General features: G+C 44.3%; 1 protein-coding gene across 2 annotated transcripts in view; it reads left to right on the forward strand.

Moving 5' to 3' along the window:
• The window catches only part of stpg2 (sperm-tail PG-rich repeat containing 2), a 75,373-nt gene extending 59,705 nt beyond the window's left edge, over nt 1–15,668 (forward strand). The window contains exons 12-15 of one of the 2 annotated variants that reach the window (XR_006761797.1): nt 3,591–3,706; nt 12,856–13,003; nt 13,568–14,765; nt 14,800–15,668. Coding sequence is in view for 1 of the 2 variants with exons in the window: in XM_045706966.1 (XP_045562922.1) it covers nt 3,591–3,706; nt 12,856–12,990 (251 nt within the window). In the remaining variant the exon portion in view is untranslated. Of the gene's footprint in view, nt 1–3,590; nt 3,707–12,855; nt 13,004–13,567 lie in introns of both variants that reach the window. The other variant, XM_045706966.1, reaches the window with a different exon arrangement.
• Nucleotides 15,669–17,690: the final 2,022 nt, after the last annotated feature.

Raw genomic sequence — 17,690 nt, forward strand, 5'->3', positions numbered from 1 at the left:
TTAAAGTTAAGATTGTGGCAGGGAAAGCTGATCCTAGATTTGTATCTTCACACTGTTGCGGGCTACTCCATTAAAGTGATGTTGAGTCAAATCAAGTGAACAAATAGCTAGAAAGTGTCATTATAGAGAGGTGAGGGTTGAAATTGTTTGAGAATACTACAGAATACATGAATAAGGGTGTACTCTAGTCTGAGGAGACTGAAGACTGGGCTTGTTGAGGAGACAATAGACTGGGCTTGTTGAGGAGACAATAGACTGGGCTTGTTGAGGAGACTGAAGACTGGGCTTGTTGAGGAGACAATAGACTGGGCTTGTTGAGGAGACTGAAGACTGGGCTTGTTGAGGAGACAATAGACTGGGCTTGTTGAGGAGACAATAGACTGGGCTTGTTGAGGAAACAATAGACTGGGCTTGTTGAGGAGACAATAGACTGGGCTTGTTGAGGAGACCAATAGACTGGGCTTGTTGGGGTGACAATAGACTGGACTTGTTGAGGTGACAATAGACTGGGCTTGTTGAGGTGACAATAGACTGGGCTTGTTGAGGAGACAATAAACTGGGCTTTTTGAGGTGACAATAGACTGGGCTTGTTGAGGTGACAATAGACTGGGCTTGTTGAGGAGACAATAGACTGGGCTTGTTGAGGAGACAATAAACTGGGCTTGTTGAGGAGACAATAAACTGGGCTTGTTGAGGAGGCAATAGACTGGGCTTGTTGAGGAGACAATAGACTGGGCTTGTTGAGGTGACAATTTTACATTTTTTACATTTAGGTCATTTAGCAGACGCTCTTATCCAGAGCGACTTACAGTAGTGAATGCATACATTTCATTTCATTTTCATACATTTTATTATTTATTTTTTCTCCCCGTACTGGCCCCCCGTTTGAATCGAACCCACAACCCTGGCATTGCAAACACCATGCTCTACCAACTGAGCTACAGGGAAGGACAATAAACGGAGCTTGTTGAGGAGACTGAAGACTGGGCTTGTTGAGGAGACAATAAACTGGGCTTGTTGAGGAGACAATAAACTGGGCTTGTTGAGGAGACAATAGACTGGGCTTGTTGAGGTGACAATAGACTGGGCTTGTTGAGGAGACAATAGACTGGGCTTGTTGAGGTGACAATAGACTGGGCTTGTTGAGGTGACAATAGACTGGGCTTGTTGAGGAGACAATAGACTGGGCTTGTTGAGGAGACAATAGACTGGGCTTGTTGAGGAGACCAGTAGACTGGGCTTGTTGAGGAGACAATAGACTGGGCTTGTTGAGGTGACAATAGACTGGGCTTGTTGAGGAGACAATAGACTGGGCTTGTTGAGGTGACAATAGACTGGGCTTGTTGAGGTGACAATAGACTGGGCTTGTTGAGGAGACCAGTAGACTGGGCTTGTTGAGGAGACAATAGACTGGGCTTGTTGAGGAGACAATAAACTGGGCTTGTTGAGGAGACAATAGACTGGGCTTGTTGAGGAGACTGAAGACTGGGCTTGTTGAGGAGACAATAGACTGGGCTTGTTGAGGTGACAATAGACTGGGCTTGTTGAGGAGACAAGAAACTGGGCTTGTTGAGGTGACAATAAACTGGGCTTGTTGAGGAGACAATAGACTGGGCTTGTTGAGGAGACCAGTAGACTGGGCTTGTTGAGGAGACAATAGACTGGGCTTGTTGAGGTGACAATAGACTGGGCTTGTTGAGGAGACAAGAAACTGGGCTTGTTGAGGTGACAATAAACTGGGCTTGTTGAGGAGACAATAGACTGGGCTTGTTGAGGAGACCAATGTCCTTCCATTCAAATACAGTGTCCGTTTCTCTTTGTGGTTAGCCTAATTTTTACTTCAATTATACTTTCATTGCAGATGTTCTTTCAAAAAAAGATTCATGACTTATTTGGATAATTTATGCAACCTATTTTACCCAAGACTCAACCCCTTAACAAGAGATTGATTTGCATATAAATAGATCTGGCTGTGTGCAAAGTGTGCTCTCAAACACATAGCGAGTTCATTTCAGCCATTATTTAATTTGCATTTCAGAATATGGGGTATTATTTCACCCCTCATCCATGCCTTTTTGCAATCACATTTTGATGTCAACTTGATTGGAATATGTTCAACAATATTAGGTGTATACTTCTGCAGTCACCCAATGGCTGCGGTAGAAATGGGCTCTACGACACGGAATCTGCTCCAGGTGAAATGGGAATGTTCAGAATGCAAAATAACTCTAGAAACCAATCACATTTTTCTGTGGCGGTGAGCACCTTTGAGTTAGCTGGGGGTCAGACAAGTGATTCGGTGCGGGAACCCCCAGGCCCTACTGGTTACATTTTCTTCCTCAACCTTGTTTTCATCATTTAGTCCAAATGTCATCTAGCATACTTAAAGAGTTGTATTACCTCGTCATGTTTTCATTCACTCTGTATTGCTAGGATCATTTGTTGTTTACATCAGTGACCGAGTGAGTGAGTCATTGAGAGTTAGCTCAGTCCCTACTCTACACTTTTCTTCTCAAGTGGTATCTTATTGGAATATGAATGGTTTATGGTGATGAGGCTCAGAGCCTGACTCTTCTCTCCCCCTCTCCTCTCCCCCTCTCCTCCCCTCTCCTATCCCCTCCTCTCCTCTCCGCCGCCCCTCCTCTCCCCTTCCCTCCCCTCTCCTATCCTTTCCTCTCCCTCTCCCCTCCTCTCCTCTCCTCCCCTCTCCTATCCCCTCCTCTCCCTCTCCCCTCCTCTCCGCCCCCCTCCTCTCCCCTCCTCTCCCCTTCCCTCCCATCTCCTCTCCCCTTCCCTCGCATCTCCTCTCCCCCTCCCCTCTTCTCCTCTCCCCCTCCTCTCTTCTCCTCTCCCCCTCCTCTCTTCTCCTCTCCCCCTCCTCTCATCTCCTCATCCCCCTCTCATCTCCTCTCCCCCTCCCCTCCTCTCCTCTCCCCCTCCTCTCTTATCCCCTTCCCTCCTCTCCTCTATTTTATTATTCTATTCTATTGTCCTCTTCTCTCCTCTCCTCTATTCTCCCTCTTTAATTCTCCCCTCTTCTCCTCTACTCTCCTCTATTCTCCTCTACTCTCCTTTATTCTATTCTCCTCTATTCTATTCTATTCTATTCTCCTCTATTCTCCTCTATTCTCCTCTACTCTCCTTTATTCTATTCTCCTCTATTCTATTCTCCTCTATTCTCCTATATTCACCTCTACTCTCTTTTATTCTATTCTCCTCTATTCTATTCTCCTCTATTCTCCTATATTCACCTCTACTCTCCTTTATTCTTTTCTCCTCTATTCTCCTATATTCTCCTCTATTCTATTCTCCTCTATTCTCCTATATTCTCCTCTATTCTCCTCTATTCTATTCTCCTCTATTCTCCTCTATTCTATTCTCCTCTATTCTATTCTCCTCTATTCTATTCTCCTCTATTCTATTCTCCTCTATTCTATTCTCCTCTATTCTATTCTATTCTCCTCTATTCTATTCTCCTCTATTCTATTCTCCTCTCCTCTATTCTCCTCTATTCTATTCTCCTCTATTCTATTCTCCTCTATTCTATTCTCCTATCCCTCTCCTCTACTTTCCTCTCCTCTGTCCACCAGGTCCAGGTCAGTATAGTCCTGACATCAAGTCCAGTCCCCAGATGGCTCTGATCGTGTCCAGGGAGGATCGCTTCAAAGTCCCCAAGAACACCAACCCCGGCCCAGGCACCTATGAGGTAACTCACTATCAGACTAGCTTTTACCTTGTAACATCAGTCTTTTTGAGATGCTTAAACGTACATGAATTGCCCCAACATTATGAGAATCTCGGTTTCAAAAGCGATTCAAACACTTTATTTGTGACTTTTTGAGCTTGCCTGTCTTAATAAACCAATAGATAAGTACCAAAATTGCTGCACATTTTATATTTGTTTTTTCTTATGCATCTCCATTAGTTCCTGCCATGGCAGCAGCTACTCTTCCTGGGGTTTATTATGGATCCCCATTAGTTCCTGCCAAGGCAGCAGCTACTCTTCCTGGGGTTTATTATGGATCCCCATTAGTTCCTGCCAAGGCAGCAGCTACTCTTCCTGGGGTTTATTATGGATCCCCATTAGTTCCTGCCAAGGCAGCAGCTACTCTTCCTGGGGTTTATTATGGATCCCCATTAGTTCCTGCCAAGGCAGCAGCTACTCTTCCTGGGGTTTATTATAGATCCCCATTACTTCCTGCCAAGGCAGCAGCTACTCTTCCTGAGGTTTATTAGGGATCCCCATTAGTTCCTGCCAAGGCAGCAGCTACTCTTCCTGGGGTTTATTAGGGATCCCCATTAGTTCCTGCCAAGGCAGCAGCTACTCTTCCTGGGGTCCAAACACATTGACACTTACATTACACTTAAAACAAAAGGTAAAACAGTACATCATATAACACTGACACACCACCACATACACAACACACCATACAACAATATTACAATGTACCTGTGTGTAGAGTGCGTGTGCTAGCGTTTGTGTGTTTGTATGCGTGTATCTGTGCATGTGTGTGTGTGTCTCTTCACAGTCCCCGCTATTCCATAATGTGTATTTTTACCTGTTTTTTAAAATCTGATATTACTGTTTGCATCAGTTACTTGATGTGGAATAGAGTTCCATGTAGACATGGCTCTATGTAGTATTGTGCATCTCCCACAGTCTCTTCTGGACTTGGGGACTGTGAAGAGACCTCTGGTGGCATGTCTTGTGGGGTATGCATGGGTGTCTGAGCTTTGTGCCAGTAGTTTAAACAGACACCAAGTTGCATTCAGCTTGTCAATACCTCTTCCAAAAACAAGTAGTGATGAAGACAATCTGTCCTCCACTTTGAGCCATGAGATATTGACATGCATATCATTAATGTTTGCACTCCGTGTACATTTAAGAGCCAGCCGTGCTGCTCTGTTCTGGGCCAATTGCAATTTTCCTAAGTCCCTCTTTATGGCACCTGACCACATGACTGGACAGTACTCCAGGTGTGACAAAACTAGGGCCTGTAGGACCTGCCTTGTTGATAGTGTTGTTAAGAAGGCAGAGAAGCGCTTTATTATGGACAGACTTCTATCTTAGCTACTGTTGTATCAATGTTTTGACCATGACAGTTTATAATCCAGGGTTACTCCAAGCCGTTTAGTCACATCAACTTGCTCAATTTCCACATGATTTATTACAAGATGTAGTTGAGGTTTAGGGTTTAGTGAATGATTTGTCCCAAATACAATGCTTTTAGTTTTTAAAATTTTTAGGACTAACTTATTCCTTGCCACCCGTTCTGAAACTACCTGCAGATCTGTGTTAAGTGTCGCAGTCATTTCAGTCACTACGGTAGCTGACGTGTATAGTGTTGAGTCATCCGCATGTCATTGGCTCTCCAGGCAGACTTTAACAAACACAGAGTATTTGAAAATATCAAATCAAAGGGTATCTATCAAACACTCATCGTGACATTAACACAGAACAGTATTGAGCCATCCTCATCGTGACGTTAACACAGAACAGTATTGAGCCATCCTCATCGTGACGTTAACACAGAACAGTATTGAGCCATCCTCATCGTGACATTAACACAGAACAGTATTGATCCATCCTCATCGTGACGTTAACACAGAACAGTATTGAGCCATCCTCATCGTGACATTAACACAGAACAGTATTGAGCCATCCTCATCGTGACGTTAACACAGAACAGTATTGAGCCATCCTCATCGTGACATTAACACAGAACAGTATTGAGCCATCCTCATCGTGACATTAACACAGAACAGTATTGAGCCATCCTCATCGTGACGTTAACACAGAACAGTATTGAGCCATCCTCATCGTGACGTTAACACAGAACAGTATTGAGCCATCCTCCTCGTGACATTAACACAGAACAGTATTGAGCCATCCTCATCGTGACGTTAACACAGAACAGTATTGAGCCATCCTCATCGTGACGTTAACACAGAACAGTATTGAGCCATCCTCCTCGTGACGTTAACACAGAACAGTATTGAGCCATCCTCATCGTGACGTTAACACAGAACAGTATTGAGCCATCCTCATCGTGACGTTAACACAGAACAGTATTGAGCCATCCTCCTCGTGACATTAACACAGAACAGTATTGAGCCATCCTCATCGTGACGTTAACACAGAACAGTATTGAGCCATCCTCATCGTGACGTTAACACAGAACAGTATTGAGCCATCCTCATCGTGACGTTAACACAGAACAGTATTGAGCCATCCTCATCGTGACGTTAACACAGAACAGTATTGAGCCATCCTCATCGTGACGTTAACACAGAACAGTATTGAGCCATCCTCCTCGTGACATTAACACAGAACAGTATTGAGCCATCCTCATCGTGACATTAACACAGAACAGTATTGAGCCATCCTCATTGTGACATTAACACAGAACAGTATTGAGCCATCCTCATCGTGACATTAACACAGAACAGTATTGAGCCATCCTCATCGTGACGTTAACACAGAACAGTATTGAGCCATCCTGCTTGTGACATTAACACAGAACAGTATTGAGCCATCCTCCTCGTGACATTAACACAGAACAGTATTGAGCCATCCTCATCTTGAAGTTAACACAGAACAGTATTGAGCCATCCTCCTCGTGACGTTAACGCAGAACAGTATTGAGCCATCCTCATCGTGACATTAACACAGAACAGTATTGAGCCATCCTCCTCGTGACGTTAACACAGAACAGTATTGAGCCATCCTCATCGTGACATTAACACAGAACAGTATTGAGCCATCTCTGTCGACTTGGACAATTGGAATATAACTGTTGTAGTAGCAAAGACAAATGAATGGTGTATTTTGTTTACAAAATGTAGAAAGTAATGCAAAATGTATTTCACAGGTATTTGACAAATGAGCTCTGTGATTCCGATGTGTAGGCCTGTGATTTAACGAGCATGGCACTACACTCTACTGTAGTACATATCTGTTATTTTGAGAAAGTAAAGCTTTGGGAATTACCTTGTAGTCATAAAACTTGTGAAGTGTTTGATATGATCTCCTACCTCTCTTCAGTCTTATTAGGCTATGGTGCATTAAACATTACGGTGCAGAGAAACCTTTCAAAAGTGTCCCTCGCTGTTTAATAGCTGTTCAATAGCTGGTCTGGTCTGGTCTGGTGTGTCCCTCGCTGTTTAATAGCTGTTCAATAGCTGGTCTGGTCTGGTGTGTCCCTCGCTGTTCAATAGCTGGTCTGGTCTGGTGTGTCCCTCGCTGTTCAATAGCTGTTCAATAGCTGGTCTGGTCTGGTCTGGTGTGTCCCTCGCGTTCAATAGCTGGTCTGGTCTGGTGTGTCCCTCGCTGTTCAATAGCTGTTCAATAGCTGTTCAGTAGCTGGTCAGTAGCTGTTCAGTAGCTGGTCTGCGTCTGAAACTATACTCTATATAGTTCACTACTTTTAACCAGAGACATTTTGACCAGAGACCTTTTGACCAGAGACCTTTTGACGAGAGAACAGAGACCTTTTGAGCAGAGACCTTTTGAGCAGAGACCTTTTGAGCAGAGACCTTTTGAGCAGAGACCTTTTGAGCAGAGACCAGAGACCTTTTGAGAAGAGACCTTTTGACCAGAGACCTTTTGATGAGAGACCTTTTGAGCAGAGACCAGAGACCTTTTGAGCAGAGACCAGAGACCTTTTGAGCAGAGACCTTTTCACCAGAGACCTTTTGATGAGAGACCTTTTGAGCAGAGACCAGAGACCTTTTGAGCAGAGACCTTTTGACCAGAGACCTTTTGACCAGAGACCTTTTGACCAGAGGCCTTTTGAGCAGAGACCTTTTGAGCAGAGACCTTTTGACCAGAGACCTTTTGACGAGAGACCTTTTGACCAGAGACCTTTTGACCAGAGACCTTTTGAGCAGAGACCTTTTGACCAGAGACCTTTTGAGCAGAGACCTTTTGAGCAGAGACCTTTTGAGCAGAGACCTTTTGAGCAGAGACCTTTTGACCAGAGACCTTTTGACCAGAGGCCTTTTGAGCAGAGACCTTTTGACCAGAGACCTTTTGATGAGAGACCTTTTGACCAGAGACCAGAGACCTTTTGACCAGAGACCAGAGACCTTTTGACCAAAGACCAGAGACCTTTTGAGCAGAGACCAGAGACCTTTTGAGCAGAGACGAGAGACCTTTTGACGAGAGACCTTTTGACGAGAGACCTTTTGACGAAAGGTCGAGAGACCTTTTGACGAGAGACCTTTTGACGAGAGACCTTTTGACCAGAGACCAGAGACCTTTTGATCAGAGACCAGAGACCTTTTGATCAGAGACCAGAGACCTTTTGAGCAGAGACCTTTTGAGCAGAGACCTTTTGAGCAGAGACCTTTTGAGCAGAGACCTTTTGACCAGAGACCTTTTGACCAGACACCAGAGACCTTTTGACGAGAGACCTTTTGACCAGACACCAGAGACCTTTTGACGAGAGACCTTTTGACCAGAGACCTTTTGACCAGAGACCTTTTGACCAGAGACCTTTTGACCAGACACCAGAGACCTTTTGACGAGAGACCTTTTGACCAGACACCAGAGACCTTTTGACGAGAGACCTTTTGACCAGACACCAGAGACCTTTTGACGAGAGACCTTTTGACCAGACACCGGAGACCTTTTGACGAGAGACCTTTTGACCAGAGACCTTTTGACCAGAGACCTTTTGACCAGAGACCTTTTGACCAGACACCAGAGACCTTTTGACCAGATACTTTTTGACCAGAGACCTTTTGACCAGAGACCTTTTGACCAGAGACCTTTTGACCAGAGACCTTTTGACCAGATACTTTTTGACCAGAGACCTTTTGACCAGAGACCAGAGACATTTTGACCAGAGACCTTTTGACCAGAGACCTTTTGACCAGAGACCTTTTGACCAGAGACCTTTTGACCAGAGACCAGAGACATTTTGACCAGAGACCTTTTGACCAGAGACCTTTTGACCAGAGACCTTTTGACCAGAGACCAGAGACATTTTGAGCAGAGACCTTTTGACCAGAGACCTTTTGACCAGAGACTTTTTGACCAGAGGCCAGAGACCTGGTCTAAAGTAGTACACTATTTAGGGAATAGGGAGCCATTTAGGACACAACCTTGAAGCTCATATCACTGTGATTGGCTAGTAACTGTAGTTCATATCACTGTGATTGGCTAGTAACTGAAGTTCATATCACTGTGATTGGCTAGTAACTGTAAATCAATACACTGTTGGAATGGCACGGTGGAACTACATGGTTTGAAAGTGTCTAGTTGACATATGTTATTGTGACAGACAGAGCAAGCAAATGGGTCTGTGTTTGAGCGACTGTGTGTGTGTGTGTGTGTGTGTGTGTGTGTGTGTGTGTGTGTGTGTGTGTGTGTGTGTGTGTGTGTGTGTGTGTGTGTGTGTGTGTGTGTGTGTGTGTGTGTGTGTGTGTTTGAGAGACTGTGTGTGTGTGTGTGTGTGTGTGTACACGTGTATATGCTTGTATAAGTGTGTATGCGTGTGTCACCTCTGTGTGCCCCCGCTGTGGTGGTGATTCCCTGGGTATCCCATCACCTGTTCAACCCCGGGGTACTTCAACCCCGGGGCACCCTAGTGCTGAACCCTCCCAAACACATCAAACAGATCGATAAGAACCAAGCCGCTCCTTCTCCCAATGTTGCTCCTGGCATACAGATCGGGCTGCCGCCACGATGTGCACTGTGAATACAGATCGCAGCATGTGAATTTGTGGATCTCAGAACTAGGATGGTTTTAGTCAAGCTTTGAAGTGCATGTGGAATTCCCACTGATTTCCTCTTTTTGTGCTGTTGGCTATTTTAGTGAACTCCACACTCCTATACTGCACTCTGACTCTGCTCTAGTGGTCTAAAGGTCAGCAGGTGGTAGTCTACTCTAGTGGTCTTAAGGTCAGTAGGTGGTAGTCTGCTCTAGTGGTCTAAAGTGGCCTTCCCTGTAGCTCAGCTGGTAGAGCATGGTGTTTGCACGCATGGTGTTTGCAACGCCAGGGTTGTGGGTGCGATTCCCATGGGGGGCCAGTACGGGGAAAAAAAATGTATGAAATGAAATGTAAGTCGCTCTGGATAAGAGCGTCTGCTAAATGACTAAAATGTAAATGTAAAATGTAAAGGTCAGCAGGTGGTAGTCTACTCTAGTGGTCTTAAGGTCAGTAGGTGGTAGTCTGCTCTAGTGGTCTTAAGGTCAGTAGGTGGTAGTCTACTCTAGTGGTCTTAAGGTCAGTAGGTGGTAGTCTACTCTAGTGGTCTAAAGGTCAGCAGGTGGTAGTCTACTCTAGTGGTCTTAAGGTCAGCAGGTGGTAGTCTACTCTAGTGGTCTAAAGGTCAGCAGGTGGTAGTCTACTCTAGTGGTCTTAAGGTCAGCAGGTGGTAGTCTACTCTAGTGGTCTTAAGGTCAGCAGGTGGTAGTCTACTCTAGTGGTCTTAAGGTCAGTAGGTGGTAGTCTACTCTAGTGGTCTTAAGGTCAGTAGGTGGTAGTCTACTCTAGTGGTCTTAAGGTCAGTAGGTGGTAGTCTACTCTAGTGGTCTTAAGGTCAGTAGGTGGTAGTCTACTCTAGTGGTCTTAAGGTCAGCAGGTGGTAGTCTACTCTAGTGGTCTTATGGTCAGTAGGTGGTAGTCTACTCTAGTGGTCTTAAGGTCAGTAGGTGGTAGTCTACTCTAGTGGTCTTAAGGTCAGTAGGTGGTACTCTACTCTAGTGGTCTTAAGGTCAGCAGGTGGAGCGGCTTGGTGCTTATCGATCTGTTTGATGTGTTTGGGAGGGTTCAGCACTAGGGTGCCCCGGGGTTGAAGTGCCCCGGGGTTGAACAGGTGATGGGATGCCCAGGGAATCACCACCATAGCGGAGGTGTACATGGTGGGGCTGCACACGCGTACGAGTACTCACATGCACACACACACAGTCTCACAAACACAGTCTCTCAAACACAGTCTCTCAAACAAAGCAGGTGGTGGAGCTAGGTGTTGCACTCCACTGACTGTCAACACGTAGAAAAAAGGGTTCCAAAAGGGTTCTTCGGCTGTCCCTATAGGATAACCCTTTTGGGTTAGAGTTAGAACACTTTTTGGTACCAGGTAGAACCCTCTGTGGGAAGGGTTCTACATGAAGCCCAAAAGGGTTCTACCTGGAACCAAAAAGGTTTCTTCAAAGGGTTCTCCTATGGGGACAGCCGAAGAACCGCTTTAGGTTCTAGATAGCACCTTTTTTTCTAAGCGAGGTTACTGAGGACTGCTGAGGCTGTTATTCAGCCTGGTGTAGTCTACCGATGACAGGAACAGATGCTTTTTACAACCTCACTGATTCTGACTGACTACAAATTACATTTGATTAGATTAAACAACGACAAAAAAGATTAGAGGAATGAGCTACATACTGTAAGAAAATGTTGTTTTGTTTCAAGAGCTGCGTGAACCACGTTATTGTAGTAGTTATACCGATACGTTCAGAATTCTCTACCAGCGATATCTCCGTCTTGGCAAATTATGAAATGGGGTCAGGAGAGATATTTCAAGGTTTGAATTGTTGGCACACCTAACATTTTTATGTAGTCATATTCTGTAACACACAGGCCAGCATTTTTGTCTGAGATTGTCACTCAAACAAAAGGTCAAGTTGACCCTAAATGACCTGAGAGTTTTTCCTCCACAAATCAGTGCATAAATCCATATAGATTTCCTTTTCCAAGAGTGTAGTGTCATCACTTTGCCCTTCCTTCCCCTTGTTGTGTTGCCCGCTGTGCTCTTTTCACTGTGTTTCTCTGTAGCTGCGGTCTAAGGCACTGCATCTCAGTGCTAGAGGCGGTACTACAGACCCTGGTTAGATTCCAGGCTGTATCACAACCGGCCGTGATTGGGAGTCCCATATGGCGGTGCACAATTGGCCCGGCGTCATCCGGATTTGACCGGTGTAGGCCGTCATTGTAAATAATAATTTGTTCTTAACTGACTTGCCTAGTTAAAAAAAAAAAGGTTAAATAAATACAATAAAAGCTAGTAGCTACATCTCTTCACTGTGTTTCTCTATAGCTAGTAGCTACATCTCTTCACTGTGTTTCTCTGTAGCTAGTAGCTACATCCCTTCACTGTGTTTCTCTGTAGCTAGTAGCTACATCTCTTCACTGTGTTTCTCTGTAGCTAGTAGCTACATCTCTTCACTGTGTTTCTCTGTAGCTAGTAGCTACATCTCTTCACTGTGTTTCTCTGTAGCTAGTAGCTACATCTCTTCACTGTGTTTCTCTGTAGCTAGTAGCTACATCTCTTCACTGTGTTTCTCTGTAGCTAGTAGCTACATCTCTTCACTGTGTTTCTCTGTAGCTAGTAGCTACATCTCTTCACTGTGTTTCTCTGTAGCTAGTAGCTACATCTCTTCACTGTGTTTCTCTGTAGCTAGTAGCTACATCCCTTCACTGTGTTTCTCTGTAGCTAGTAGCTACATCCCTTCACTGTGTTTCTCTGTAGCTAGTAGCTACATCTCTTCACTGTGTTTCTCTGTAGCTAGTAGCTACATCTCTTCACTGTGTTTCTCTGTAGCTAGTAGCTACATCTCTTCACTGTGTTTCTCTAGCTACATCCGCCATGTTATTGATCACTCAAATACTCTGGAGTCAGCCCAAGGGACCGTTTCTTCACAGGGCTGCTCATCAGGAAAACATCACACACTCACCTCTGCAAGAGGGAAACTGGGTCACCCTGAACTGCTGTTGCAATGGAAACATGGAATTCAGTTCTCATATGGATTACAACAAGGATTACTGACCTTTTACTCACGTTGTTGCCCTTTAGGGAGTTCCTTCCCAGGTTGTTTGAATCTTTCCCTTTGTTTTGTTGTGTTTCCCTCTCAGCTCAGCCCAGCGATCATGGACACGGTTCTGAAGGGCACGTTCAACGTAACCCTCAACAACCCGCTGAGCAACCACTACCCTGCCCCTCACCTATTGAGCACCATGCCGCCGCCGCTCACCCTCAGCAGTGTATAGAGCAGGGTCAAAGGTGAGAGGGAGGTCCTTCTGCAAACTGTACTGACACAAACTGTATCTGATAGCAGCATTTTACACATGCTCCATTTCAGCTTTGCATACAGTAGGTGAGAATGTGAGGTACTGGGGTAGGTCGTCATGGTATGTTGTCAGGGTAGGTCGTAAGGGTAGGTCGTAAGGGTAGGTCGTCAGAGTCGGTCTTCAGGTATATCCATTGCCCGGGGGAGAATGTGAGGTACTGGGGTAGGTCGTCAGGGTAGGTAGTCAGGGTAGGTTAACAGGGTAGGTAGTCAGGGTAGGTCGTCAGCTATATCCATTGCCTGGGGGAGAATGTGAGGTACTGGGGTAGGTTGGGGATTGTGGAATTCCTGTGTACCATCCTGTGTTCGTCACGTGAAGGCAAAAGAGATATCATTACATTCTGAACTGTGTCAATGAGTGTGAGGCATTGATTGAAGGATTTTGGAGCTGGTAGTTTGTTTCCAGTAATTATCTGATGAGAACAGAATAAAGTGTCTGGCCTGTGAGGCCAGGTTGTCTGTTTACCAGCAGTAACATGATTGATTTTTTTTTTCAGGGAGCTTTTTGGAGGAAACCACAGACTGCCCTGATGTTTCAGCATTGGGAAAAACAATTAAAATAAATACATGTTAAACAATAAATGTTTCTTTTACATTAATTTGTAAACACACTGATAATTCTTCAACAACCTTTAGAACAGGGGTAAAACTAGATTGAGCTGCAGGCCAATTTTTCCTGAGCGGGTGGTCAGGTGGGCTGAACATAATTTGTATAATTCATACACTGCAAATTGATTGCAAGTAAGCCCGAATAAGATATTGTATTTGACAATAACATGATAATTTCATACTTTTGATTACATTGAGACATGCTCACATCTCCCACTGGGCCCACCACCATTTCAATGTGGATAATTTGGTAATATTTGGTTGAGACGTTGTTCAATGAGATTATAACCTATATTCACCCACTCAAAAAGACAGCCAAAAGTTAGTGGATTTTCCAACGTGTTATCACTGTGCTTTCAACCATCTAAAAGCACAACCAAATTCCAATGGAAAAACAATGTCCAACATATCAATTATCAATAGACAAACTAGAATTAAAGCCAGACTAAGTCAGTATCACAGATGGAACTATCCAAGCAGAAGTTACATATATTTGGTTGTGTTGACAACCAAACACAATTCAATATCCAGTTTGTCTACAAATGAATAATTGATCTGTTGGATTCACATCTCCATCTCAACCAAAAGTCACAGTTAAAGAATACGACTAAATATAATCTAATTGAATCAAACTTTAAATTCACTTTAAGTAATGTTTTATTTGAATTAGTTGTATTCTTAACTTAGATTTTTGGTTGAGATTGAGATGTGAATCCAACATATTAATGATTAACATGAAGATTCCATTTGAAATCAACCAGAACCTGAAACCCTAGGCTTACTGTATATGTATAGTCTATTTGGAGTTGAATCCTGGGATGAATTGAAACAATAGCTGTTGATGCCATTGTAAATATTATACAGGCCTAAATAGTATTATTGGTGATACAAGTAATAGGGTAGTTGTAGATAGATCAATTCTCCAGTAGGAGATGCTTCCCAGTAATAAGGTAGCTGTAGATAGATCAATTCTCCAGTAGGAGATGCTTCCCAGTAATAAGGTAGCTGTAGATAGATCAATTCTCCAGTAGGAGATGCTTCCCAGTAATAAGGTAGCTGTAGATAGATCAGGTTTCAGATGAGGAGGTTTCAGAGGTCTGTCTCCAACATCTGTTTGGAGGTTTCAGAGGTCTGTCTCCAACATCTGTTTGGAGGTTTCAGAGGTCTGTCTCCAACATCTGCTTTGGAGGTTTCAGAGGTCTGTCTCCAACATCTGGTTTCAGAGGTCTGTCTCCAACATCTGTTTGGAGGTTTCAGAGGTCTGTCTCCAACATCTGCTTTGGAGGTTTCAGAGGTCTGTCTCCAACATCTGGTTTCAGAGGTCTGTCTCCAACATCTGGTTTCAGAGGTCTGTCTCCAACATCTGCTTTGGAGGTTTCAGAGGTCTGTCTCCAACATCTGCTTTGGAGGTTTCAGAGGTCTGTCTCCAACCCTTGTTTTAGAGGTTTCAAGGCAAACAGATTACCTTCAAATAAAAGTCTCATAACTTATTTACCCATTTGGAAACACTAATAAGATACTCTCGCTAATCGTGTGGTTCCGCCCCTCTCTAGGCCACATAGCACTCCTCTACGTCCCAAATGGTGCCCTATTCCCTATCATCCCAAACGGTGCCCTATTCCCTATAGTGAACTCATTTTGAACAGGGTCTATAGGGCTATGGTCAAAAGTGGTGCACTATGTAAGTGTACTCTTTGGGAAGCAGACCTTGTCTTATTCTAGGCACAGTGCCCAACACTGGATTCGTTTACGTCCAGCCACCGTACTTCTAAGTAGTCTGAATATGAAATAGTAAGTGATCCCTCAGTGCATATCCCAAAGTTCATCTTACCTTGGATATTAGGACAGTAAAATATAGATGGGTGTCTGAGCTCCCTGCTCATTATTGATGTTGAAACAATTGATATCCACATCCAGGATATCATGTCCAAATTGTACTGTATGTCTATTTTGTTTGCTAATAAAAACATGTTTTATTTTTTTCCTGTCCTTAGTTTTCGTCCTATCAGTGTTGTACTGTATGAGAATGCCAAGGGGGACGTTGCCCTTTCAAATAGTCACGACTACCCTTCAGGAGATCCTGATCCACAGACAGAACGCTTCCTCTCACAGAGCAGAGATTTATCCTCCTTTCCTCTCTTTCTCCAGATGACAGTAGATAAATCACATGCTTGTTTGTACTGATGCTTTGATTAGTCAACGCAGGGTCATACACTCACAGTATGAAGGGGAAAGGAAGTGTGGGGTGGTGTGGTGGGGTGGTGTAGTGTGGTGGTGGGGTGGTGTGATGTGGTGCGGGGTGGTGTGGTGGTGTGGTGTGGCGGGGTGGTGTGATGTGGTGCGGGGTGGTGTGGAGCGGTGCGGTGTGGGATGGGATGGTGGGGTGGCGTGGGGTGGTGGGATGTGGGATGGCTTTGGGTGGTGTGGTGCGGGGTGGGGTGGTGCGGTGTGGGGGCAGTGGCCTGAGAAGCAGCTTGTGCCTCCTGATAAAAATTGTAGCCCAAATGGCACCCTATTCCCTACTTAGTGCGCTACTTTTGACCAGGGTCCATGGAGCTCAACAGGGAATAGGGTGTAATTTGGAACACAACCAATGCAAAGTGCCAGGGTTCTCTAGCTGCCTTCAACACACTCTGTCTCCATGTGCTTCCAGAGGACAGGTTTACAATAGATCCACTACCCATCCTCATCCCTCAGGACAGGTTTACAATAGATCCACTACCCATCCTCATCCCTCAGGACAGGTTTACAATAGATCCACTACCCATCCTCATCCCTCAGGACAGGTTTACAATAGATCCACTACCCATCCTCATCCCTCAGGACAGGTTTACAATAGATCCACTACCCATCCTCATCCCACAGGACAGGTTTACAATAGATCCACTACCCATCCTCATCCCACAGGACAGGTTTACAATAGATACACTACCCATCCTCATCCCGCAGGACAGGTTTACAATAGATCCACTACCCATCCCCATCCCTCAGGACAGGTTTACAATAGATCCACTACCCATCCTCATCCCGCAGGACAGGTTTACAATAGATCCACTGCCCATCCTCATCCCTCAGGACAGGTTCACAATAGATCCACTGCCCATCCTCATCCTGCCATTGTTCCACACACAGAGCCTTTTAGTGTGATGAGATATTTACCCCCATCATTATTCAGCAGTCTGAGGGGAAGAGAGAGGCTGTGTTATTTATGTCTCTCTCCACGCTCGTCGTCTTTACCTTTCCATCACAGCGACCTGTTTTACATTGGCAAACTAATTAAATCAGATCAATCACAGCACATCGCTGAGTGTTTGATCAGGAAAAAGGTGGATGGAATAAATGGTGATTATGGTGCATTACAAGGCCCGTCATTCCTGTTGTTTAGAGGCTGAAATATGCACATGGAGCAGAGGAATAAAAATGATCGATGCACGAATGGGGCTTTTGTTGCTCCAGTGTCCGTCTGCCACCAAATGCATTCAGTTCATCTCCCGGAGGGTAAGGAGACTTTAAAGACGCCTGTTTTCCTTGTGTAATAACCATTGTCGTTGTCTTGTCTATGTGCCACCGCATCCGAATGAGTTATGACACTGACTGTAGTTCAGTGTTGTAGCGTGTACCCGATGTCACTTCTTTTGATGAACGCAGGAGACAATTGATATGACACTACAGTATATACTATTCATACTATTTCATACTATCATACTATTCATAATATATTTAAAATTGAAAGATTAATACAATTTTAAATATCATTATCAATAAAAATTGAATATTAAGTTTAGTATTAAAACTATTTATTATTATTTAACATAGTAAAATTGTAGAACATAATGTTGATTTCTCTCTATAATACAGTAGATAGTAAATCTATTTCTAAATCCTTCTCTAACTGTAGACGTTAACTAGGCAATTTGTTTAGGAACTCAGTCAGGAGCTCAACTTACTGTTGAGAGTTAGAATAGTAGAATACACAAGGTGGAATTTGAAAATTTGGTTGTGCATCAGCCG

Source organism: Salmo salar, chromosome ssa24, assembly GCF_905237065.1.
Source record: "Salmo salar chromosome ssa24, Ssal_v3.1, whole genome shotgun sequence".
NCBI lineage: Eukaryota > Metazoa > Chordata > Actinopteri > Salmoniformes > Salmonidae > Salmo > Salmo salar.